Raw genomic sequence first — 27,688 nt, 5'->3', positions numbered from 1 at the left:
AAAGGAGTATAACAAACATACAGAACCAATGTAAATGATCACTTTAATTCATGTATTAAAATAATACAACAATCAATACTATAAATACAAATAATTAACAAGAGGACATGCACAATACAGTAATGTGATAAAAAAGCATGAGGCACTAGTCATATTTACATTTGTATTTATAGCCCTTATAAACAAGTGAATTTCAATTAGATTGAATGCAACATAAGAATAGGTAAGAAAGAAAGGTTACCAATAAGACATATCAGGAAATTTGAACAAATATTTAAACCACAATCATTTCAAACTCAGCCTTGATATCATAACAACACAATGTTTTAATGTTCCGAGTGAGCCTCAAGATGAATGGGTCAACAGTTCTCAAGTTTTCAAATGGTTTTACTTTAGCCATAAAGAAAACAAGTTTGTGCCCCCAAATGGCATAGTTTCATATTCCGCTGAGATATCTTTGGGACAAAAGTTCTAACCATGGTTCAGGAAGATGGGGCGATTAATGTAACCTCTTGTGTTCACAAGATCTTCAAAGATCTGGCCTGCACACCTACTTTTTTATCAAAGACACAGTTTCTAACTTTGCAGAAAAATCATACGGACAAATGTTCAGACAAAGTATCATGAAGATAAGGCAATAAATGTGGCTTAAAAATATATACACAAGAAAAATTCTATGATAACCAATGCACACCCCATGATGGATAAAAGATGATAAAAAAAGTTCACCACAACAATGTTATGCTGTAGTGAGCTAAAATCATAAGCACTAAGCCATCTTAAATTATCACATTATATATTTACATGCTATACAATGAAAACAATAATAGTCTGACATCCATTGGAGAGGTGCATACCTTGAAAAACTTAAAATGGTCTATATGTTGCTGTTGTTTTTTTCCAAAACACAAAGTGTTTTCACAAAAAACAAGATGAAAACTTAAATAAAAATGCATTTGTACAGCGCCTATTCATTCAGTAAGGATAATATCCAGCAATATCTGAACTGTTTAGAATACGAGACAAATCAGACAATTGTCTGTGTTGAGGCACACTGTCTAGTGGCAAGAAGCGCGTGCAAATTAATCCCAAGCTCCCCATTATAAAATAAGATAATACAATCCATGAACGCAGCCGCGTACAATAATGTTCAATATTGGCCAACATAGAAGGGCCAAACAATAAGAACTAGGACAACGCAAAGTTAATTAAGCTGGAATGCAGCAGTGTCTTAACCCTTTACCACTTAAATACCTTAGATATATAATAGGGTACATATTCTTACTCATTTGTAGTCCCTTAGGAAGTTAAAGAGAATTAAAGATCTTTCTTACTAGATTCAAGTTTAAAAGGCTGCATTTCCTACCCTTAGATATTGATCAGCAGCAAACAGCATAAAACCTGAACAGACTGCGAGTTATTTGCAGGCTGTTCTTGTTTTAAGCTGTTTGCACAAAGCCATTTTCACTTTGCTTCTGAGAGTGAAAGGTTTAACCAATTAAACTGGGCAGTTCTTGTTTCAAAACTGGTTCACTATTTATCACTGCATTCCTATTCCATCTCTACTTGATCAGCTTGTCTCTGTAAAAGAACAAAGCAATCAACTAAATTTTTTAACTCACTAATGATTCTTAAACATCAAGCAATGTGCTAAAATACAACCCATCATGAAAACAATTTTTATCTGAATCTTCTAAGAATTAAAACAATACTGAATTTTAACTAGCCTCAATTAGACAGTTGACACTGTTCCAACATGTTGTTAATTGTTGTTTATTTTAGACACAGTTAAAGTAAGTTATAAATTGTTAGTTTTTTTTGCCTTAGTACAAAAAGTTATCAAATGCTATTAATTTATCAAACTAATGTTCATTTTAAACATTTTATTTTGTCTATGACGACAATATCTTTAATTCCTTACAACATTAAAAACAAGAGATGTGTTTGTCAGAAACACAATGCCCCCTAATGTGCCGCTATTTTTTTTTGACCTTTTACCTTGAAGGATGACCTTGACCTTTCACCACTGAAAATGTGCAGCTCCATGAGATACACATGCATGCCAAATATCAAGTTGCTATGTTTAATATTTCAAAAGTTATTGCAAAACTTTACTGTAAGGTTAAAGTATTGGGACAGAATGACAGACAGAAAGACAGACAGACAGGCCAAAAACAATATACCCCCGATCATTCGATCTGGGGGCATAAAATGTCGTTCAATTTAAATACTTTCCAGGGGTGGCACAATCTAAAACAAGAGCACCACATAATGGGTGCCACGCTCGGCTGCGAAAGCTTAGGTCAGTGACCTTGACCTTTGACCTAGTGACCCAAAATGGGTGTGGCGTGTAGAACTCATCAAGGTGCATCTACATATGAAGTTTCAAAGTTGTAGGTTGAAGCACTTTGATTTTAGAGCCAATGTAAAGGTTTTAGCACGACGCCGGCGGACTACAGACGTCAAGCAGGCTATGACAATATCTGGGGTTTTCTCCGAAAACAGCCTCGCTAAAAACTATACTTGTCCACGGACAACCATTTAGGAAATTGAACTTGTCCGTTGCAGAACTACACTTGTCCGTTAATGTTTATATAAATTATAAACGCATTAATTGATTAATGTAAAATAATGTGGAATAAATCAAAATGAGTATCATTTGCTTGTTTAGTTATTGTTGTATTTCCATGGTACATTCATTATAGCAGTATATTATAAACAATATCAAGACTTTTTCAAACTTTTAATCTTGCAAAGCTAGTGTTATTAAAACATGTGTTACACATAATTATACTTTGGATGAAAAAAATCTTCATAACAAGAGGGCCATGATGACCCTAAATCGCTCACCTGACTAACCTTGCTACATCAACTTCAATTCTATCAGACTATGGCTTGCTATATCACGAAGTACAAATGGGACAAATTTCAGGACCACAGTAAATTCGGTGAAGTCCGTCAGGTGTTCTCAAAATTACGAGTAAGTCATCTGAGAAAGCAATTCAAAGGTTTTTAACAATCATACATTCAAAAGTGATTCATAACATTTAAAGACAATTTCATGTTGTTCAAAAAAATTATTCATTGATACCCTTATTATTGTCCACATAGGATTGCTTGCAAATATGGTGCACCATATCAAGTTTTTTTAATAATGAACCAGGTTTAGTTTTACAAAATTCAAAATAATTTAACTCAATCAGGTCTACATGTATCTTTAGAGGATAATCACAAATATGATGCTCATCTGACAAACAATCTCGTTTGTTGCTGTCAGCCATGATCAATTGAAAGAAAATAAATTAACAGAAAGTAAACAAGGGCTGTTTGTAAAACATGCATGCCCCCCTATATGGGCTATAAGTTGTAGTAGCAGCCATTGTGTGAATACGTTTTTTGTCACTGTGAATGGTGGTGGTGGTGGTGGTGGTGGTGGTGTAGTAGTAGTAGTAGTAGTAGTAGTAGTAGTAGTAGTAGTAGTAGTAATAGTAGTTGTTGTTGTAGTAGTAGTAGTAGTAGTAGTAGTAGTAGTAGTAGTAGTAGTAGTAGTAGTAGTAGTAGTAGTAGTAGTAGTAGTAGTAGTAGTAGAAGTAGTAGTAGTAGTAGTAGTAGAAGTAGTAGTAGTAGTAGTAGTAGAAGTAGTACTAGTAGTAGTAGTAGTAGTAGTAGTGGTAGTAGTAGTAGTAGTGGTAAAAGTAGTAGTAGTAGTAGCAGTAGTAGTAGAAGTGGTGGTGGTGGTGGTGGTGGTGGTAGTAGTACTAGTAGTAGTAGTACTAGTAGAAGTAGTAGAAGTAGTAGTAGTTGTAGTAGTAGTAGTAGTAGTAGTAGTAGTAGTAGTAGTAGTAGTAGTAGTAGTGGTAGTAGTAGTAGAAGTAGTAGTAGTAGTAGTAGTAGTAGTAGAAGTAGTAGTAGTAGTAGTAGTAGTAGTAGTAGTAGTAGTAGTAGTAGTAGTAGTAGTAGTAGTAGTAGTAGTAGCAGTAGCAGTAGCAGAAGCAGTAGCAGCATTACAAGACCAATACTTAAGAATGATCAAATGGGAAAAGATAACCTAGCAGTGGCAGTAAATAGAGGGCTCATTTACAGGTCAGATTTGGAATCTCAGCGGTAAAATGAGATTTTGAATGAATTAAAGGGAGGCAAATCTGTAATAAAAAGAACATGCATAAACCATAGTTGTTTCCCTTGTTTGAACCATGCTAAATCCTTACAAGTTTGGAAAGAATTGGATGAAAAATTTGGACTTTATTGCATAAACACCATTTTCTCAATTCAAGGGGAGGTAATTCTGTACTTCATGGACCAATAATGCTCATTTTTTGTAGGTTTCGTGTCCTCATTGATATAAAGACACTGTGTAAATTTGGAAAGGATCGGACAAAAAATGTGGAAGATTTTTGAAAGTTTTCACAAAATAGGCAAAAACGAATAAACATGCAAAGTTAAACGAGCTCCTGCGGCCATGTTTTTTGACGAATCAAATTTCTTTGAACAACTTTTTCAGGGGAGCCTTCAAAGGTCATCCCTGTGAAATTTTTTGAAAATCTGATGAGCGGTTTCTGACAAGAAGATTTTTTAAGGTTTTTACCATATATGGTCATGGCGGCCATCTTGGTTATGTGATCAAATTTTTTTTAACAATTCTTTTGTCCCATGACCTAGGGATGCTCCACATGAAATTGAGTTGAAATTGGCTCAATGGTTTAGTAGAAGAAGATGTTTACAGACAGACAGACGGACGGACGCCGGACGCTGAGTGATCACAATAGCTCACCCCGAGCTATCGCTCAGGTGAGCTAAAAATTGGCATATGCATTTTGTGCAATTATCAGTTGGACCAACAGTGCCCCAATTCAGATTATTTTATTAGCAATTTCAAAATGCATGTTTATTTAAACAAGAGTAGATGCTGTTTATTATAAATACATGTTTTCTGCATGTTCATGTATAAAAAAATTATTAAATACAATATCAAATACTTTTGATGGAGTATTTTAAATACTCCCGCAAAAGTCTTTGATTTTGTATTTTACTCATCAGCTAAAAAAGTCATGAGTGAAATACTCTTTATCTAAAAAAATTAGCTAGAGCTCTGATCGTAATCTTAACAAATTAAACTAGTCCAATATGTTGATCTCATCAGTTCCATCTTTACCGTTTAAGTCGTCTGAAATGACAAGGTACATGTAGACTGTGTTTTGAATATCTTTGTTTGATACTTTTATTTCCATCTGATTGTAAAAATAAAGTAACCAGTCTGTACACTGTCTAACAGTCTCCCATCTGATTGTAAAATAAAGTAACCAGTCTGTACACTGTCTAACAATTTCCCATCTGATTGTAAAAATAAAGTAACCAGTCTGTATACTGTCTAACAGCCTCCCATCTGATTGTACAAATAAAGTAACCAGTCTGTACACTGTCTAACAGTCTCCCATCTGATTGTAAAAATAAAGTAACCAGTCTGTACACTGTCTAACAGTCGGGCCAAATGTTGAAAATGCAGCATACTCCCGGTCTCTTATAGAATAAGGGAGATCACTGCGCAGGAGAGTGCCCGTATTTTAGCTTGATTGCTCCGCAAATAGCACTGACAATGTAATCACGTGTCAACATCCGGTTTAGTAAAATTTAATTACAGCTTTGATACAATGTATTTTTTTTTATTCCTTGACCCGACTGGTTGTCCACCGACAACTAAATTGAAAAAAATCAGTTGCCGAGCCAAGCAAATGTACGACTTGGGCAACTCGGACATTTGATTTAGCCACCCCTGCTTTCACGAGTTTGAAAATATGAGAAGAACTTTTGTAAAATCCTTATGAAAATGTTGCACCTTCGACCGAGGACCAAGCACCATCTATATAATCCCTTAAAGGCTAATAACTGAACTTTGCGCTTTGACATCCGTCTGAACCCATATGCATTAAGAACCCATATGCATTAAGTGTTGTCGTCCCAGATTGGCCTGTGCAGTCTACACAGGCTTCTCATGGATGACATTTTTCACTTGTAGAACATTTTTGTGTTTATTTTAAAGGAAATCTCTTTTTAGCCAAAATCCACTTAAGGCGGAAAGTGCTGTCCCTGATTGGCCTATGCAGACTGCAGTGAGGATCAATTGTTCAATGGACGATGACAAAGTTCTTACGGTCTGCGAACTTTCTTGCCATGGTCCTCTGCATTCGGGACAACGCTTATCGGACTTCCCTCTGAACACTCTCTGCGCACAGTGAAAGTGCATCCTCGTCTCACAATCGCCATTCATGCATCTTGCGCCCTGAATGGAAACCATAGAGAAATATATGGTGCATGGGGTTAAGAAAAGAGCCATGCCCGTACCTACATTCGCCATCCTTTTTGTGGATTCGGACTTGAGGAAAAAAGACTTTGACTAAGAAAATTTAAGTTTTGTGACTGCTTGAAAAATTTAACAGAACTTCTGTAGGTTAATCAAGATGCACTAGCTACATTTTAAAACAGATATTGTAAGGAAAAAGGTAAAGTTACAGCCATTTCATGTGAAACAAGAGATGTGTTTGTCAGAAACACAATGCCCCCTACTGCACCACTTTGATACATGTTTTTTGACCTTTGACCTTGAAGGATGACATTGACCTTTCACCACTCAAAATGTGCAGCTCCATGAGATACACATGCATGCCAAATATCAAGTGGCTATGTGAAGGGACATAGAAGTTATGAGCATTTTTCGAAACCTAAATGCAAAGTGTGACGGAAAGACAGTCAGACGGACGGACAGTCTGATCACTATATGCCCTCCTTCGGGGGCATAAAAATACATGTGTTTTCACAAATGAAAATAGGTTCATTGGTATTTCACTTCACTCACCTATGTCTCCGAAACCACTTTGCCCTTGCAAACTTCAAATTTCACCTAATGTGATTAATACCACCATTTATCACCATTCAAATACCTCTTTGCTGAATACATGTAAATACATCAGCATTTAAAATTTATGTGACTTACAATTTCTAAATCAAGACCTTTTTCGAACAAGACTGGAGATATTAAGTTTCTTCATGAAACTTCAAGTCACAATAAAGATTAATTTAATTACATGTACAAAGACAAACTGCCTAGGTTTACTGATCTGTAAGCAACTGACCTGTATGCACAGTTTCTTGCACATGTTACATCTCACAGCAAAGTCCTCAAACATTTCAAATATGTACTGCTCCATTTCCATCACCCCTCGAATGCCGAGGTACATGCGGCCTTCCTTCGACTGAAATTCAAACCACAACAATTGATTTTTCCTCACAAAAGCAGTGGTGTGGGTTGAAAACCTAGTAACACATGAGAGAAAATTAGCATGCTACCAATTGTTCATAACAGTATGATAAAAATTCAATTGTAAAATAATAATCACTGATAAGAAAGAAAAAATAACACAATTCTCTCGAGTTAAACTGTCCACAAAACAATCCCCATGCCTGGATGCATAACAATCAAGTTATCATTTCTATAGCAAACATATTTTTAAGACCATTTAACAATAGAAAATAGAGACTTAACAATATTTTCACACTATTCTTGTTAATATTTTTCAGCCAATAAACTATTTAATTCCTTCATATAAGAACTAAAGCATTGTAGATTGTCCAATAAACAATGAAAAATAATGCCTGCATTTTAAACACAGGTTTTAGGTTTATTGCTTTTGATTGTATCCATTAACATTATTTTTTGAGAACCAAATTCATAAAGAAAGCATAAAGACTATCAATGGAACAAACAGACACAATACACAGCTGAAAAATAATTGTTAAGCAAAAAAAAGTAATTTCATCAAGTTTAGGTAATCATAAGGAGATCTTGCTCTAAAATGAAGAATCTAAGGAAAAAAAGGATGGACATCAAGTTTGATATATAAAAAAATGGGGAAATTCTTTTACTTCCCTCCACACTCAACCAACCCAATGACATAAAGTGCAAGAATTTTAGCGCTTGCAATTTAATGGGTGGTGCTGTAGTCGAGTGGTAACACTCTGGTCTACCATTTCAGAGGTCCCCTGTTCAATTCCTGGCCGGGGCAATGGAAATTTCAGAAATGCTTGAAGTGTTTCCCACCCAACTAGAGATGTACTTGTATGAAACCCAGGTAATTCTCGCGTGTATCGGTGCTATACACTGAGCACGTAAAAGAACCAAGGGATCTATTCGCAAAGAGCTAGGGTATCGCACTCTGATTCCTTGTATCTCAAAACTGTCCCTTCTGCTTGCTGTCTCTTCAGCAAAAACCAAAGGACCCCATTGAAAATAAGTGCTTGCACTTTTATGGGTTATCCTGACTGCAAGGTCAAAAGAAATACATACATACAATAGGTGGATCAAGACTGTAACTATTCTGAACCTTTCCGATCCATTTTTCCCGCTCAAATCTGTCCAGCAGTTGATTGGCATCAGTCTTACTCATCTTCTTGGGTATTTTTTCAGATATTCCGAGGGCTTCTATTGACCCAATAGTTCCAGACTCGGATTTGACAAACTCCTCTAGCTGAAATATGAATGTTAACAATTGTGTCATTTGTCACTACTGTTAACTACATAATCTAAGGTATGCATACACATACGTAATATTATCTTTACTGAACATGTTCAGAGTATAATACTATTCCAACAAATTTAATCACATTTAAGTTATTTAATCTCAAAATGTAAAGATTACTATCCACATATATCCCGACAAGTTTCATTGTTGCACATTTAAGAACTAAATTAACATAAACCATTTTTAAATGGTCTAAGTAAGGCCACATACTAGACCCAAACAAATCTCCAGTTAACAGATTTTAAATTGATTTAGCTGTCTTACATATGGTTATCAGTTGAACAATGAACAGATAAAATCAGGTAATGCTCAAATACCATTAATTGTGTCCAAAATGTTGCATATAAAATCTAAATGCTTATTACACTTCTCATAGGTAGCAGAAATAGTTAAAAAGAGCAACAAGAGGTTGCAACACAAATGAAAAGTACACATATTCTTTGCATTTGGGAAAACCTGCATATTTCAAGTTTCTTGTATTCCCCCCCCCCCTCCCCCTTGAAAACAAACAAATGAAATAAAACACAAAAACACATAGTTCAAACCTTATTGTTGTTGTCAACATGTATATCTGCAGGTCTATTTTTATCCTAGAGCTAGAACCTGATATGGAATACATCCCCTCAGAAAATGTCTCTAACATTTTCCCATCCAAATTAAACTTACCCCTAGAAATATCATCAAAACTTTAAAAACCAATGCATTAAACTTATCCCAAAACTATGTTTTTGCGCATTTGTGGTATTATCCTTCACGGCTAGGGCCCCTTTCACAAGCCTTTCATTTTTTATATGCAATACCACTTAACCATGTTGTTGATAGACCTTAAATACTGTTGCAAACACTGATCAACTCACTTAATTTGATATAATAAACAATATGATAACATAACATACCAACATTTTGAAGAATTGCAACTCATTTTCTGTATACTGGGAGGCAAGCAAGGTAATATTGCTTTCAACGGTATTAACCTGAAAGACAATCACATGGTAAAGCACATGATTTGAATATCACTTTAACTTTAACTAGTATAATCTTTTTAACAAGGGATTGAATGGATTGCATTTTCAACCTATTGCCAAACATAATGAAATACATTCAGGAAGAAGTGTTAATATGCACATTTGATTGAAATCATAGGTCAGCGCGCTTTTTCACCAATTGGGAATTGGGCCAGGTCACTATGGATTGGGAAAAATCCCGCTATTTAGATGAAAATTGGGAAATAATGAGTGTTGTTGCTTTATCAAATGCTTCAAAATGGAAAAAAGCAAGTGTTTTAAATAATATATTTATTAAGAATAATCACTTTTTTGGGACACATAACAAAAATGAGAAAATATGGGCTCCTTGGATTATGAAACAGTGCACCATTTTGACTGTGCACAAATAGCGTTTTGACCTTGCACCGTTTTGACAACAATTGGGAAATTAAGGTTTTTTGCTTACAAAAATGCTTTTAAAACAAAAATAGAAGTGTCTGTAAAATTATATTGGTAAGATTTAACTCGTAGAGCTTCAATAATGAACTTAATCTTTAAATTATTTATCGGAAACCTCCAATTAGGAAATTTGACCCTTTATTGGGAATTTTAGGAAGTCTTTAAGGAAAAATATCAGGGCCAAAAAACCCTTCTTTGCAAGGGTCTCTTTTTCTTCCCCTTAACCAAAAAGGCCTTTTCCCCTACAGAAATTTCTTTAAAATCATGCATTTTTCTCTAAATTTCCAATCTACGTCAGTATTTTTCATTCCCCAAAGCCAGAAATTGTGTTTTTTTCCCGAAAAAAAGACTGTGGCCTTTCCCCAAAGTTGGTGTTTTGGCCCTGAATATATACTTTTTGAGATTGGGAATGTGGCCGAATTTTTGCCCCAACTTCGACCTAAAACACACTGTATTACCAGTCCATAATATCCGGTGCCGTTAGTCTCGTCCTTTCCTTTCTTAATCTCCAGTCCCAGCATGCTGATATTGCTGTTGATGGTGTGGCAGTAGTCTAGCAACAGCTGTGTTCTACTGGCCTCATCGTAATCTGAAGTGTATTATTGGAATGGTTGGATAGTCCATACACAGCGTTTTTTCCACCATTTTGGGATAGGTTCCAGGTCCTATTGGATTGGGAAAAATTGCAACCTGTTTTGACTTAATTGGGAAATTAGCTTTATTGTTGTTTTGCTAACAAATGCTTCAAAATTGAGTATAAAAGTGTTTTCAAATTTCAAAAGTATAATTACTAAGGCTCAACTTAAGACTGTTGGAAACTAAATATTGAAAATTTTAGTTTTTAAACCTTTTGTGGAAATTGTTGGGTCCCATTTTAGAAAAGAGCTGTCTCCAAAGGATGATATATGCCCTCGAAAAATGCTTTGTTAGTTATGTACGACAGCTAAACAGAAAACATTTGAGTAATTTTTTGTGTGCATATGGAAAGGCCTTGTCCATATACACATGCATACCAAATATGAAGGTAACATCTGAAGCGACATAGAAGTTATGAGCATTTTTTGAAACCTAAACACAAAGTGTGATGGACAGACAGACAGACAGACAGACAGACAGACAGACAGACAGACAGACAGACAGACAGACAGACAGACAGAACAGACCAGACACACAGACAGACAGACACACAGACAGACAGACACACAGACAGACAGACACACAGACAGACAGTGCGATCACTATATGCCCTCCTTTGGGGGAACAAAAAAATTGACTTCTAGTGTTTAAAAAGTTTGTCTTTAATTTTAACATGTGATAAGTTTGTAACACCCACTGACAGTTTCAAACTCTGCAAAGATATCATTGGAACACATGTTTTGATCAAGTTTCTTGAAATGTGTAACTGTCTCTAAAGAAATCATGACATAAAGTAAATGTTGATGACACTGTCACACACGACTTTTGTGAGGTGATAACAAAAGTTCACTATGAATATGATGTGTGTTAGCTAAAATCTATTTACATTTTAGGTATTATTTGCCTATGGTAATCATAGGGAAAGTTACAACTTTTAATTGGGACGTGCTCTGTGAAAAGGGGGTTTAATGCATGTGCGTTAAGTGTCGTCCCACAGACTTATAAGGGAGGACACTTTCTGCTTTCTGCCAAAACTAGATTTTTGCAAAGAGACTTCCTTTAGACAGAAAATATCATAAAAGCAGAAAGCGTAGTCCCTGATTAGCCTGTGCACAGGCTAATCTGGGACGACATTTTACACACATGCATTAAACCCTCTTTTCTAGAGCACGGCTCCATGTTGTATTACCCCCATATTTTTCACAGGACAGCTTTAGGAGGTTGAAGACTTCTGTCCCATTCATCACACCTCTAGTCATGAACGCCTGAATGAACATGTGGTGGCTGCTCTTCAGTTTCTGCATTGTGTGCTGGTAAATGGAAACAAATGGTTCAAGTTGTTTAACCCTTTCCCACTCAGAGGCAAAGTGAAAATGGCTATGTGCAAACAGCATAAAACCAGAACAGCCTCTAAGTAACTCGCAGTCTGTTCGGGTTTTATGTTGTTTGCTACTCACCAGTATCTAAGGTTTGAAAATAAAGCCTTTAAAACTTGAATATAGTAAGAAAGGACTTTATTTAAATATAACTTTCTAAAGCACTACAAATGCTTGAAAAATTCGTATCTTAGTGGTAAAGGGTTAATAAAGAAAACACACAATTTTGGGATTACAGGGCATATACTCAAAAGTGAAAAACAGACAAAGTGCCAAAATTGTGCCAAAACCTTGCCACAGCCAAAATTCCTTCATCAACATAGTAAGGTTACTTTGAGTATCAACTATGATCAATACCGGTATCTCTTTGTCTGATTTTAAACAATAGAATTTTCAACTCCAAGTCTTACATTTTCATGATAAATTTTGCATTAAAAATACTGAATGAATGAGATGCATGAGTAGACAAGAATTGTATTGTTGATTAAGTCATAGATTTAGTTTAAAAATAGTTATGAAATTAAATCAAGTTATAAGACATTAACCGGGCCCTTGTTTGACCATTTTGGGTCCGAAATTCCGCACCATTAATTCCCCCATAAAAATAGTATTCTTTTTTTTCCCCTATTTCAGCTAAAAATTCCCCCTTCCAAAATTTTTTATTTTCTTTTTCTTTTTTCTTTTATGCCTTAATAATGTTGCCAGCCGGTATGGTGCTTTTAACCTTTGTTCAAATGTATATTTATGTAAATCACATTAAAATATTGCAATTTTAAGAGTTGAATGTTTGGTGAAAAGATCTTCTAAAATTCCCCTTTTCGCCCCAAACAACGCGAAATTCCCCCCTCTAAGGGCCCCAGCCCGAATCTCTAAAGTGTAGCAAGGGCCCTGCCATTATTCTGTATTATTTAATAGTTATTATATAAGTTATTATGCTTAGTTATCGGCAATGAGCTTTTGTTTTACACTGTGTCGGAACCACTAGGTGGACTGTGGAGTAATGACGTAGCAATACTACCAACTGACCAACCATCTAAAACGTGATCTGAGAATAGCGATCACTCGTCGACAACTGTCACTTTGGCCTTTTCCCTTGACTGACCGCTGTTCTCAGTTTTGACAGTTATCAGACTGCATTTCCAAGTTTACACATTTAAGTTAACAAAAGATATCAAACGTGTTTTCATTGTTTTCACTTAAAATGTATAGATTAATTTTGTAAGAGAACTTGAATGACAGATAAACATGCGTATGTGATTGGGTAACATGATGACTGATGTTCGACAGTACTAATTGATTGTGAAGATAAAGACAAAACCAAACTCTAGTCTTGTTGCAATAATTCAACTATCAGCTTTATCACCCAAAGGGTTGCTGAGAGTTGCAATGCGGCGTCTATCCGTATACACACCACGCATGTATTTAACAACCTGACATAGATCATAAAATCCGGCATAGGTGCAAGTGTACTAGACAATGGCTTCATTCAATAATGAATGACCGGGTCAGAGTAATTAAAGAAAACAACATCTGTTTAACGATTTTAACAATGTGTGAACAAGTGAATGCTGTCAATTAGAATAAAAATTGATACTTTGATTGTTTATGAGAATAAATTGATAAGTGTCTATATAACAATAATGGATTCGTTGATGATGATGCTGATGATAATGCTGATGATTATGATGTTACGTTGATGATAATTAAGATGAATAATATTATTATTATGATGATGTAATTGAGTTATTAATAACATTAACAACTTGTGTGCAGTAAATTATGTATTATGTAATTACAGTATAGAAATATATGTATTGTGTTGCTAGAAGTATCTAGCTATCTATATATACTGCTAGTCGCCAATAATTAGCATTACAAGCAGGCGCATGTCAGTGCTAGGAAATTAAGGAAGAAGTGTAAAGGAAATAAAAAGTAATACATAATGTATTTGTGAGACATAGAAACAAAGGTGATAGTGTTAGTCAAAAGAAGAAATATACAGATAAAAGGTTAAAAACAGCCAACCCGGACCCCAGCCAACCTGCTTAGACGTATGCATTCCTTATTGTTAAAACTTTCAAATTATCCAAATATATGTAATAGGAACTATTTTACAGTTTGTTTTATTTTCACAGCCATTCTATACTCTTGTATCTATTCTTCTCATTTTGACGACAATATACCTGAAGCAAAAGACAAAAGAATCTTTGTTTCAAATGGATTAATCCTCAATAAAGACAATATATTACTGTAATAAACAATATTCCATAGTTTTACATTGTTTCGACCAACATCTTTTCAACTATTTATTCAAATAAAAAATACGGTCGAAAAAGCCTGGTGCTTGGGCCGAATGAGCCTGAAATTGGGGCCGAATAAGCCTGAAAAACCGGGGCCGAATGAGCTTGGGTCCGAAAGAGCCGACACCCGCGATATTGTATGTCAATGTGCTTTTTACACATGGCATATAAACTTACATTCAATTATTATATACGTTTAGTTAATCGATTGTTTTCATTTTTGAGTTTATCAATTGCGTATTTTATGAATTAACTTACAATTGATTTTGTGTCATCTATGGTTTTGATTTTAAGAATGTTGTTTACTTTCGTTTATTTTTCCGCCAAATGCACGTACTCTCTAGAAAGAAATCATAATCTACTTTCGTTTCGAGAATAACAGTCTATTCTACATATGTTTGCAAAAGATAATGTTATAAATGTTTCAAAACGTAAAATATTGAAGACGTTTTGTTACAGCTTATTAAGATTAAAAATTACTGTATGTAAACAAATAATGAGATTAATTTCAACATGGCTGACATTATCCACGTGAAAGCCTTATCCGCATGGAAATCGGTTGATTTTAGTCACTTAAAAACTTCAAAATCTGATTTTGATGGTATCATAAGTTTTGAAGAACTCACTGATTATGAAATTATCAAGAACAATGACATTGGTGGAAAGAAGGTATAACATTTCACCACGGTTTTGTATCGCCCCCTAACGTTTCGTACCACTAAACTTTACTAGTCTAAACAGTAAACAAGTGACAATGAGTGACATCAACCTAGAAGTATGTAACTTAAGCTTTTCTGGAATGCTCAGAGCATTTTTGGGGTACATACGTACAGCTCAGCCTTCTTCCTGATTAAGCCAACAGTCTTCACGAATAATTTTTTGGAGGCTAGCAGTTGACATTCGGACCAGTAAGAGTAAAAAATCACTGGACCGAATTACTTTTTACTGGACCGATACAGTTATGAGATTTTGACATTTACGAATCTGTTCTTAGCGATGGGCACAAGGGAGGCAACTGCGTACGGCTCATTTATTACTGAACAATTCCTGCGCGAAATCTCGTTCATAAAAATAGTGCCGATAGGGGGTTGGAATTACGTCGTTTTTAAGGTGGTTTTTGATTGGATATGGTTAAAATAACCACTAATCATATAAGTTAATACATTTATGTTCGCGGGCAAAGCACTTTCGTTTCCACACAGTTGCGTTGAAGATTAAAAGAAAGCCTAAAAAAATTTCCGAGATCGAGAAAAATAGGTAAGATACATTGCCCAGTAGAAAAATTGCTTTTATTTTGAAGGTTAATCATTCTCCTTTTCATTCATGCCACTAATTGCTTTGCAAAATGCCGTAATTCTGCTGGTTGTTGCTAATGTATGGACCCACTATTGACCCATTTCATGAATGGCAAGATGGCCGCCGTTGTTGAAAATTCATACGACGTAAATATCAATTGTTCTTTTTTTGCTCTGTAAAGTTGCCAAAAAATGTGTTGTACGTGCTAAACATCATTGAAGGATATATTTATGCCGACATTATATCGTAATGGTAGATTTCATTCGTATATCTGTAAAAAGACGTTTCGATAATACAAAATACAGACTTGCACTATTCGGACAGCAAGTATTTCGGATATTGCATTAATGATACAAGATACAAGAATCTTTATTTAACGTCGGATGTGAACAACAATTCGATACCGTCACTGTATTTTAGTTATATTATGTAGATATTATTATTTCTTTGATTTCAATTATTCTTTTTGCAGACATATGTTTGATACTAATAAGTCAGAGTCTCAGGATTGGGAAGAGTTTGACTCGGAGTCTAACAGTGAGCGTTCGGAGTCTGACAGTGAGCGGTCGGAGTCTAACAGTGAGCGTTCGGAGTCTCACAGTGAGCGTGTATCACCGCAGCCAGGTCAATTTACACAGGATCGGGCTGCAAAAGCTGAAAAGTTGAAGCTTCCGCATCAGGTACTAGATAAAAAATAATATGCAATTTTAACCAATAAATATTTTTCTTAGTATATAAATGACATTTCAGCAGAATGACATTTTGAAACATAAACCCCATGTAATTTTATTTTATGGCAATGTATCGGTCATTTTGAAATACATTTATTATCAACATTAATTAATCATCATTATTGTAATTCACCAATGTTTATGCATTTGAAATATATACTGTTATACTTTTAAGAAGTCAGATATCACAAAATGTAGTTTAAAAAGACAGATATCACATAATTGAGTTTAAGAAGACTGACATCACAAGATAAGGAAGAGCAGTCTTTTTTTATATTCTAAAGCTGTAGCCTAATCTAGTCTACAATCCCTCGGAAATTTTCATAAAAAGGCTACATCCTCTCAATTTTTTTCATTATATTCATGCACTTAACCCAAAAAAAGAAACTTACACCTGGAAATTACATTCCCCTATGACTAACATTGCGTGAGTTGTATCCCCAAATTTTGGGTTTCACACACTTTTTCCTATATAATATGAAGGCTAATGCCCCTTCCCCCAACAGCCTTAAAAAAGCCTTGAATGGTAAAAACAATGAACCTTTAAGCTATTTTCCGTTTAAGAAAGTCCCTTCTTAAAGAAAATCCAGTTGAAGCAGAAAGTTTTGTCCCTGATAAGCCTGTGTGGACTAAACAGGCTAATATGGGATGACACTTTAGGCTCATGCATTAATTCCCGTTTTCCCGGAGTGCGGCTCAAATGTTCATTTACATGTTACAGAGTACCGCAAGAAGCTGCCGTTTGTGAATGCGCCCCGATAGAGGAGATTTAGGCAAAGAAGCTGAAGGCAGCGGGGAGAAAAGAGAAGAAATCAGGAAGAAATCGCCATAGGCGATAACTGAATATAAGATTTTTTAAACCATTGGATAGGTTTGTTAGTCACCTATCTTAGGAAAAATACCTACAGATACATTGAAGTTCAAATAACTAGTGTTAGGTCTTATTTAAATAAGAAGAATTTTGGTTTTTGAACCTATTTAATGAAGCAAATGATTTTACTTTTGTTAAACATGTGTGACAGTGAACTATTGTCTTCATGTTAACCTTATTTAAGTATTGGCTGTTGTTCTTGTGGTGTATTTATAATTTGAGGACTTATTTTACCTAATGGACAATTTATTTTAATTGAGTGAACAACATATAAAACTTGTCAAAACTATTGAAAGCCCCCATAAGAATTTCACCGTTTTGTAGTGACCACTATGTCTGCTCATGACACTGTCGGTCTGACATGTGAGAGTGCAGTTGAAGTAAATTGATTCATCAATCGTCATTTATGAAAAATTTCAATCTTTGGGATTAGTTTTTGCCTATATGCTACCTTTGACTGACAAAAAACCCACATCAACAATGTTTTTTTGTTTTTTTATTTGAACAACTCGTCATCGTGATTGGGAGGCATGTGTCATTTTAATTCATCATTATGTAATGTCTGGTAATTGGACATTTCACAAGTATTTATATATTGTGTATGCACAACAAATATAAATTGTGTCAACAAATTATGTGTTAGTTCCACATTAGTTATCATTGAAAATAAAACCTTAAAAAAGCTGCAGGATTGTTGTTGATAGCAGTAAAGACAAAGGCTATTCACGCACATAAATATGTATTTGTATGCCCCCTTTTATTTTGCCATAAACTGTGCAGTAAAAAGTGCAACACCAATAAAAAATATTTGTTATTAATATGTATTAATGTGTTTTATGTCTAAAAAGGCATTCACATAGATAAAAATAACTTATAAATGGCCAAAATAGCTGGTTAAATGCAAATGTCAGTTGTTTGCTGGCAATGAACCAGATTTTTGGCTGAAAAAACAGCACAAAAATGCACCTATTTTTTTACGTGTTTTAAAAAAATCATAAAAAATCTATTTTTCATCCAAATAAAAAAAGAAAGACATCATTATGTTTGTTTTAAGTAGTATAACATCAATGCCAAATATCATTCAAATATTCCCATTTAAAAAAAATCATTGCCTCTTGCTACTGTTCTATATCTAGATCTACTTATATGATATTACATTTAACTGCAGATAACAACTTGTTTATTGACATGACCTTATGAAATAAATATTAAATAATTGTAGATTGTTCAGTAGTTTATTCTCTACAAAGATTGTTACCTATGGTACAAAAAAGGACAGTATTTAACTCGGAAAAGTTTGGAACATTTTTTACCGGTCAAACGTATCACAATAAAATGTTCAATGTATCATAATTTAATGAATACAGACAAGATTAAATGTTTAAAAGTGGCATTTATTTAAGGCATTACGAAACACGTGTTATTCTGTTCATGTAACCTTTTAATTCGAAATGACAAGAGCATTCGATATGAATGAGACGTTATTGCGCAAATCCAATGCGCGCTAGTAATAATTGTCCAGAAACTTTCAATTTAGAGCTGCCGTGATCAGTTACATTTTCGTGTTTTATGCCCCCCTTCGAAGAAGAGGGGGTATATTGTTTTGCACATGTCTGTCGGTCAGTCGGTCCGTCCACCAGATGGTTTCCGGATGATAACTCAAGAAAGCTTAGGCCTAGGATCATGAAACTTCATAGGTACATTGATCATGACTGGCAGATGACCCCTATTGATTTTCAGGTCACTTGGTCAAAGGTCAAGGTCACAGTGACTCGAAATAGTAAAATGGTTTCCGGATGATAACTCAAGAATGCTTAGGCCTAGGATCATGAAACTTCATAGGTACATTGATCATGACTCACAGATGACCCCTAGTGATTTTCAGGTCACTAGGTCAAAGGTCAAGGTCACAGTGACTCGAAATAGTAAAATGTTTTCCGAATGATAACTCAAGAATGCTAAGGCCTAGGATCATGAAACTTCATAGGTACATTGTTCATCACTGGCAGATGACCCCTATTGATTTTCAGGTCACTAGGTCAAAGGTCAAGGTCACAGTGACTCAAAATAGTAAAATGGTTTCCGGATGATTACTCAAGAATGCTAAAGCCTAGGATCATGAAACTTCATACAGGGGACAAAAATTCCACTCGTCCGCTCGTATTGACGAGTGAAATCTTGAAAGGACGAGTGAATTTCCCTAAAGCTCTCGTCCTACAGGACAAGTGAAAAAAAACTGATGTTAAAATATGTATTTTCTGACCAGTAAGACTCTTTTTCATTAAATAAAATCATTTCTTAAAGCATATCTATTCCGAAAGTAGAATGCGAATGAACCGGAAATCGTAATTGTAAATTTCATACAGCAGGCGCGCGTTGTTATGCGAGACTGTGTCCCGAGTAAATATTGGCTTTTTGGTGTAAACTTTGCGCGTCCATGTTGACAGGGAACCATCTGACTTCATTCACTGTAAGTATTGATTTTTTTTAAAGAATTATTTTACTGCGAAGAACGGTTTTAAACCAGTCTGAATTTCATCTGAAAAATGTCTGACATACGAGCGTTCTTTAAAGGTGGCAGGAGCGATGTTCAACCATCCGAAATGGAATATGTTATAAATATTTTGTTCCCTGCTTCATAGGTACATTGATCATGACTGGCAGATGACCCCTATTAATTTTCAGGTCACTAGGTCAAAGGTCAAGGTCACAGTAACTGGAAACAGTAAAATGGTGTCCTGATGATTACTAAAGAATAATAAGGCTAGGATCATGAAACTTCATAGGTGCATTGATCATGACTGGCATATGATCCCTATTGATTTTCAGGTCACTAGGTCAAAGGTCAAGGTCACAGTGACAAAAAACGTATTCACACAATGACTGCCACTACAACTGACAGCCCATATTGGGGGCATGCATGTTTTACAAACAGCCCTTGTTTTTATTGTTTTCTTTATATGAACATTTCATTACAATATTTGGACATTCATTTACATCCAAAATTGAATGGACCATCGGACCAGTGATCTGTAATTCTCTACTAGACCATAAGTAATTTTGGTGGACCTGGTCTTCGGTCCAGTGGCTGAATTCGAACACTGAACCAAATTCAATGTAAAAGGAATATTAAGTCTCAAGTTTGTCTATATAAAATTGAATTCAATCAACCTAAATCAGCGTGACAAACACAATACCCGTTACCATCAATATCAATTTCGACAATTTGCGTGTTGTTTGTTGATTGATGCTCAAAACAAAAAGTTGATAAAAAACTGTTATCAAACCAAAAGCCAAAGTGTTGAATTGACAATTCAATCTATCTTACAGAGGTTCCGTAGAAAGTCAGTGTATTACGATTGGTTGATTAGACACAAGATCTATCTCATTGGGGATTCCAGATAATGGATAGCGTATTGTTGAGTTCAGAATACTCTGCTTTTTTCATTGCAAAAACTTTCATGAACCGTTGACGTGTTTGAAACTTTGGATAACTATCATTATTATGCGAGCACACCAGATCATGTCAGTTGGTTTAATTTGCGCATTAGTGAGATATATATGATATGTTTGTGTTTATTTATGCACGAAAATAGTTTATGTTGCTAATATTACCGATTAAAGTAACACAAAGATTCTGGGCGAGAGACTTGACATGACATACATGTAATGCTGTAACCAGTTGCAACTCTGAGCGACACGGAGGGTCAATAGCTGGGAATTGGATTATTGCAACTATATGTAAATTATTAAGACAAATTTATGTGCCATTTTGTTATTCCCACTTTCAAATTAACTTGTAAACTCAGGGGTTGGCTTAGGGTCAAATTTTAGGGAGAAGTCACTTCTCTCTTGACTGGCATTTAAGGAAAAGTGATCAAAAATAAAAGAGAATTCATGTTTTTTGGGGTATATCTTATTGTTGTATGTAAATAGAAGATCAGATGTTTTTGAAAATCATAATCAGGGCTTGACACTAACTTTTTTTACCTACTGACCCAAAGGACCACCAGCGTTCAGAAATTACTGGTCCTCGAAGATTTCAAGTGGTCCGACAATTTATCTGTTATTTGACCTAAATTTCAACTTACTTTCCGGACCATCCACAATGTATTGTGCATTTATAAAAAGAAAACTATACTATCTACTAAACTATCTCAATATCCCTTTCATATTTTCACTGTACTTCAAGCTTCTCTCCATTAGTTTTAGGTTTTTTAGGCGTAGGTTCAACCACCCCCTGAATGAAGTTCCACATCGCGAAAACTTGTAATCTTGAAAATATGCACGTTTACTCTCCCGCAATATCAAAACATTATTCGGCGCCCTCCAGTATAAATTCTTACGGTAAACAAAGTATATTCTGATGGTATTAAGATGGAAAAATGCTGATTATGGCTGCTTTTTCAAAATAATAAATACCATTTTGTTCGTTTATCGATCCGAACGATTAGAGTTTTATGTTAATTTGTGTATCGATCACAGCGAAGTCTGGAGACATTTTTGGGAGACATTTGCGGATCGTAAATCAATTTTTTGATGCGACAACAGGTTTTTGTCAATCGGGCATCTAGCAAAAATTGAAATTTCCAATATGTTGCTATTTTTATCCCGGTCTTGAGGTGGCCCATAAAATAATGATGAAATTATCGGTTTATTATGAACATATAAAGTTGTTTTATTGATGAAAATGGCTTTCCACCAGTATTTCACAATAAGCTGGCCAGGATTTTTAACTGGTCCGACGGATCAACCAAATTTCTAGTTTTACTGGTCCTCCCTATTTTTTACTGACCCCGGATCAACGGTACACCGTTTGTGTCGAGCCCTGATAATACAAACACCATTACCATATTGTTTTATTTTTCATGACTTATGGAAAGGCCTTGGGCTGAAAAGTTTTATGATGCTATTTTTAGTTTCAAGTTTTTAGAAAGAACATTCTTGTGCAAAAGTAAAACGCGAAAGATAAATTCATTGCATTAACTCTTGTTTCCACAACCAGACAGGCATCAAATTTTCTGGGCAAAGAATAAAACACCAACAAACTTAACCCAGTGCTCCAGCTAGGAAAAAATGGAAGGGCGTCCTGCCCTGCCCTTCCGAAGCCCAGGCCTGCCCTTCCGAGGTCTCGCCCTGCCCTTTTACTTGTTTTGATAAATTAAAAAATGTTTAATTTTGTGTAAAGAGACTATCTGGCTCTATACCATACAAAAGATAATGTGTTAGTAGCACAAATATGAGTTAATATTTTCAGAAAGACATACAAACACATTCTGTTTACTTTGAATAAATATAATTATAGAAATTGTAAAAATCAAAGCACAAGATTTCATTGTATTATAAATAGCTTGTAAGTTAATAAAGAATAAGATTGCTTTTGTACAATGTAATAAGACTATAAAAAAGAGAGAAAAAAAGATAGGCATGGCATAAGTGTACTTTTATTGTATATTTAGTAGTACAGTAACATATTTTTGTAACAATGAATGATATTGCCATGTCCTCTTAATATGTCCTTTCACGACTTGACTTGACTTGATCCTGAGTTTATTTGTCATCTGCTGCGGGATTAGTCCCAGTAGTTGGGGTAGGCAGCAGGCGGCTAGAGCGTCTAACCCCTGATTTCCACGCTCCTCTGTTCTGTGGGTCAGTGTCACCCATGCCACAGGTGTGCAGGTCATCCTTAATACAGTCAGACCACGATTTTCTTGGTCTCCCTCTACCTCTAGCACCAGGAATGGCCATCTTCGAGATTGAATTGATGCAAGAGGTGGCACGCTCGACATGCCCATACCACCTCAGGCGTCTGGCTCTCAGTGATGCAGTGACTTCTGGTATCCCTAGTTTGCCATACAGCATGTCAGTGTGGACTCCGTCGTCAGGTTTTATGCCGCAAATCCAGCGGGCCATTGCTCTGTCGTTTCTACGGAGTCGTTGTAGATCAGAAGCAGATGGTGCCCACACTTCACTACCATGTAACATGGCAGAACGGACACAAGCATTGAACACGTTGCTACGGATTTTAAGGGAAACATGCTTCGACGTCAGTATTGGTAGGAGCTTCTTAAACTTTCCCCAGGCAATGCAGCATCGGGTGATGATGGCAAGTTCGCAGCCTCCGCCAGCACATAGCGTGTCACCCTGATAGCAGAAGCTGGCCTCAACATCAAGCTGTGAGCCATCAATGACCACCTGGGTAACAGGTCTTCCATCAATTGGGCGTGCCTGGTCTATGCATCTCGGGCAAACGTAGTCCGGGTTGCTGGTGATTCTTCCCTTGATGCCACTGCACTTTTTGTGCACCCACAGTTTGCACTGGGTACACTCAATCGAGTTCACTCCCACTCCACTCCTACATACTGCACAGGGATATGCTCCTGCATCGCGCAGAAGATTCAGTCCAGGGCCATTGATCAAGAGCTTTGCCTTCTTCATATTGACCCTCAGCCCCTTGCTTTCCATTCCATCCTTCCAACCTTTCAATCTGGAGAGACACTCCTCCAGTGAGTCCGCCATCACAGCAAGATCATCAGCGTAGAGGAGTTCCCATGGAACCCCGGCGCGAAATTCCCTCGACAGAGCCTCAAGCACTAGGATGAAAAGCAGGGGACTAAGAACAGAACCCTGATGCACCCCTACTTCGACTACAAATTCCTCGCTATAATGTCCATTGACACGCACACGGCACCTGGCGCCTGTGTACATACCCTGTATGACACGAACTGCCCATTCCTTAACCCCTAGACTCCTCAAAGCCCACCAGAGGACCTTTCTTGGAACTCTATCAATTGCTTTCTCAAGGTCGACAAAGGCAATATACAGTGGCTTGTTTGCTGCATTGTATTTTTCCTGTAGCTGGCGTATGATGAAGATTGCATCAGTCGTACCTCTACCAGGAACAAAACCAAACTGCATACCATCGATATCGACCATCTCGCGTATGTGGGTGTCAAGTACACACTCAATCAGTTTCATCGTCTGGTCCGTAAGCTTTAACCCACGGTAATTTCCTCTGTCTAGAGCCTCTCCTTTACCTTTGTAAAGGTTAAGGATGTGGCTCTCCTCCCAGTCCTTGGGGATCACACTATTGCTGAAAACGACCTCAGTCAGCTGTCTCAGCATTTCTGTTCCCTCCTCACCAGCTGCTTTCAACATCTCGGCAATCACACCTGACGGTCCAGCGGCTTTGCCGCATTTCATCTTGCAGAGGGCTTTGCGAATTTGTTCTACTGTGACTGGTGGAGGAGGCCCTTCCACAGGAGCAACTTCAGGAAGTAGCTCACTGGGCCACTCAAACTCAACGTTTAGTAGCTTTGAATAGTGTTCCACCCAGGCTTTCATTTTCTCATCATCACTGAGGGACAATTCACCCGCATCATTTCGAACACATTTCTCACCAATAACATCTTGGTTTGTCCTGTCCATTTGCTTGGCCAGCTTGAAGATGCCTCCATCGTATGGAGAGAGGTTCGCGAATTTCTCTTTCTCAGACTTGGACTTGGCTAACCAGACAGCTTGCTTAGAAGCACGTTTAGCCTCGCAATAGGCAGCTTTGGCAACGTTAGCCTCAATGGTACGGCCAGCTTTATCCAGTGCTTTGAATGTTTTGTAGCGGGTTCGCTTCAACTTCACCGCAACTTCAACATCACTGTCCCACCACCAGGTTTCCTTCTTCCACGATTGACTACTATTGGTTTGATAATAATGGAAATAATATATTGTAGCATTTATTGTTAATATAAAAATTAATATTCAACAGGGAACATCTCGGATATGACCACACTCTTAACAAAATACTACGCACTCTAAAAGGGCCCTTTTAACAAAAAAGCCCACCTGCCCTTTTCAAATCCTAGTTGAAGCACTGTCAATTCATACATAAAATAAGAGAATAATCATTAAAAGCTGATGTCACTGTTTGCTAGTAATATTTTAAATTATTTGTGTATTTAACTATGCTTTAACTTAATTATAGAGAAAGAAAACGAAAAGTGGAGAGATTGCAGAGAATGATGTGTTGCTGGAATCAAGCAAAGGAAAGAAGATGAAAAAGGGAAAGAAAGCAAAGATGTCACATGACTCGGACATAGTTGAAGAAAATGGCAGTGGTGGGAATCTGGAAGAGAAGCCAAATATTGCTAGAGAGGAGGAAGAAGAACTGATGATGAAGGAAATGTTGAAATTGCACAAAAAACGAAAGGAGAAGCAAGTAAGCTTAATTACAAGGGGCATTATGAAGAAATACCCATGAACAAATCCAAAACTTGTTTATTGTTTTTGCTTGCAATAATTAGTGAAATACCAATTAACTGAATGAACTGATGGTTTGTGCATGTTTTTTTATTGTTAATTAAGTACTTATTTGTATACATTGCTACTACACTATTTTCAGACTTGTTTGATTCACCCTGTGCATCTAAGGAGTCAAACAATTTTACTTTTGCCAAGTAGGTAATTAAATATTGCCCATCTGTCCATCTAAGATTGGATTCTATAAAGTTTAGTAAGCAAAAAAAAATTGCTTCGAAATCCAGGTTAATATCTATTTTCAGAAAAAGAAAAGGAAACAGAAAGCAGACAGCGGCAAAACAATGTCTGAAAAGGGGACAGAAGAATCTATCAATTCAAAAATGCATACAAATAAAAATGTTAAGAAACAAAAAAACACACATGACTCAGAAACAGTGAAAGTTACGGGTGAACAACCTATAGTAGGAACTGTTGTAAAAACTGCAGACACAAATGTTGATAACATTGCTCTGATTATGGTAGAAAATGTAAACAAGGAAAAAGACATTGAAAAACTTAAAATGAAGAAAAAGCTTGAATTGAAAAAGAAGAGGAAGGAAAAACAAGAGTTGAAAAAGAAACAAAAAAAGGAGACACAGAAAAAGATGGTTGAAGATAAGAAGACAGAAAAGAAGGGTCAGCCCCAAATTAAGAAACAAAAGCTGCAAAACAGTTCTGCAGAGACTTGTGTGATTGATGAATCACTTGAAGGTAGGTCCAAAAATGTTGAAGATTATGAATGAAAATGACATATTGATTTTTTAACCAGATTTTCCGCAGGAAAAATCTGGTTATTAGATTGGCGAATGTCGGCGGGCGGGCTGGCGGGCAGAACAAGCTTGTCCGGGCCATAACTTTGTCGTTCATTGTGAGATTTTAAAATCATTTGGCACATTTGTTCACCATCATTAGACGCTGTGTTGCGCAAAAGAATTATGTCGATATCTCCAATGTCAAGATCACAATTTGAGTTCAAAGGTCAAAAATGGCTATAAATGAGCTTGTCAGGGCCATAACTTTGTCGTTCATTGTCAGATTTTAAAATAATTTAGCACATTTGTTCAGCATCATTAAACAGTGTGTCGTGCGAAAGAATTATGTCAATATCTCCAAGGTCAAGGTCACAATTTGAGTTTGAAGGTCAAAAATGGCCATTAATGAGCTTGTCTGGGCCATTACTATGTCATTCATTGTGACATTTTAAAATCATTTGGCACATTTGTTCACCATTATTGGACAGTGTGTTGTGCGAAAGAATTACGTCAATATCTCCAAGGTCAAGGTCATCCTTCAAGGTCAAAGGTAAAAAAAAATAAAAAAATAATAATTTCAAAATGGTGTTGTCATGAAGCTGCACATTTTGAGTGGTGGAAGTTCAAGGTCAAGGTCATCCTTCAAGGTAAAAGGTCAAAAAAAAAATCAAAGCGGCGTTCTCATGAAGCTGCACATTTTTAGTGGTGGAAGTTCAAGGTCAAGGTCATCCTTCACAGTCAAAGGTAAAAAAAAAAAATTCTTTCAAAGGGGCGCAATAGGGGGCATTGTGTTTCTGATGAACACATCTCTTGTTTTTTCTAATTGAAATCAAGGTTAATTTTACACAAGGGGGTTAACAATACACATTTTGAATTGTCTCCCTTTATCAGACTTTTTTTCAACTGAAAACCTGGTTTTGTGACAATTTTGTCCCTTGTTTTGTTATTAACATGACATATTTATGCATCAGACCAGCACTGATGGGGTGGGTAGACATTCTTGATATATTTTTGCATCGGAACAATACTGCTTGAGAACACATGAAGGTTGGTTTTATTGATATCTTTGACGAGTTCGAAACTGGTCCAGATCAGTGATAAACATGGCCGCCAGTGGGCGGGGCATTTTTCTCTATATGTATATAGTGAAAACATGTGAACACTCTAGAAGTCACATTTTTGGCCCAATTTTCATGAAATTTGGTCAGAAAATTTGTTTCCTTGTTATGAGAGTTGAGTTTGAAAATGGTTTTGGTCAGTTGAATAACATGGCTTCTGGGGGGGGGGGGGGGGGCGGTTTTCTCATATGTATATAGTAAAAAAAAGCTTGTGAACACTCTGGAAGTCACATTTTTTGCCCAATTATCATGAAACTTGTTGAAAAGATTGGTTTTATATATATCACATAATTAATGC

At 36.1% G+C, this 27,688-nt stretch overlaps 2 protein-coding genes and 1 long non-coding RNA gene across 5 annotated transcripts in view; 2 read left to right on the top strand and 1 right to left on the bottom strand.

Annotated features, from left to right (window-relative positions):
- Positions 1–24: 24 nt before the first annotated feature.
- LOC127862789 (non-structural maintenance of chromosomes element 1 homolog) lies at positions 25–14,670 on the bottom strand. Of its 2 annotated transcripts, none has more exons than XM_052402058.1 (8): positions 14,589–14,670; positions 11,844–11,964; positions 10,477–10,607; positions 9,470–9,547; positions 8,376–8,519; positions 7,128–7,247; positions 6,149–6,277; positions 25–1,581 (listed from the first exon to the last, which is right to left on the bottom strand). In XM_052402058.1, exons 2-8 carry the CDS (start codon positions 11,956–11,958, stop codon positions 1,552–1,554), a joined length of 747 nt encoding a protein of 248 aa, XP_052258018.1. In that variant the 5' UTR covers positions 11,959–11,964; positions 14,589–14,670; the 3' UTR covers positions 25–1,551. The 2 variants fall into 2 exon arrangements, with proteins under 2 accessions (XP_052258018.1, XP_052258017.1); XM_052402057.1 differs by lacking the exon at positions 14,589–14,670 and adding an exon at positions 14,072–14,172.
- A 141-nt stretch (positions 14,671–14,811) lies between these two features.
- The window catches only part of LOC127862766 (ATP-dependent RNA helicase DDX24-like), a 44,799-nt gene continuing 31,922 nt past the window's right edge, over positions 14,812–27,688 (top strand). The window contains exons 1-3 of the mRNA XM_052402020.1: positions 14,812–14,999; positions 25,207–25,440; positions 25,784–26,231. Of these exons, the coding sequence (XP_052257980.1) occupies positions 14,844–14,999; positions 25,207–25,440; positions 25,784–26,231 (838 nt within the window). The 5' untranslated portion in view covers positions 14,812–14,843. The remainder of the gene's footprint in view (positions 15,000–25,206; positions 25,441–25,783; positions 26,232–27,688) is intronic.
- Positions 15,661–18,348, top strand: LOC127862786 (uncharacterized). 2 transcript variants are annotated; one of them, XR_008040795.1, is made up of 3 exons: positions 15,661–15,878; positions 16,099–16,306; positions 17,079–18,348. It is a non-coding gene; the product is annotated as an uncharacterized LOC127862786 (long non-coding RNA). The 2 variants fall into 2 exon arrangements; XR_008040796.1 differs by having other exon boundaries at positions 15,745–15,772.

Source organism: Dreissena polymorpha, chromosome 16, assembly GCF_020536995.1.
Source record: "Dreissena polymorpha isolate Duluth1 chromosome 16, UMN_Dpol_1.0, whole genome shotgun sequence".
Taxonomy (NCBI): Eukaryota; Metazoa; Mollusca; class Bivalvia; order Myida; family Dreissenidae; genus Dreissena; species Dreissena polymorpha.
This window is presented reverse-complemented; position numbering and strand designations above follow the sequence as displayed.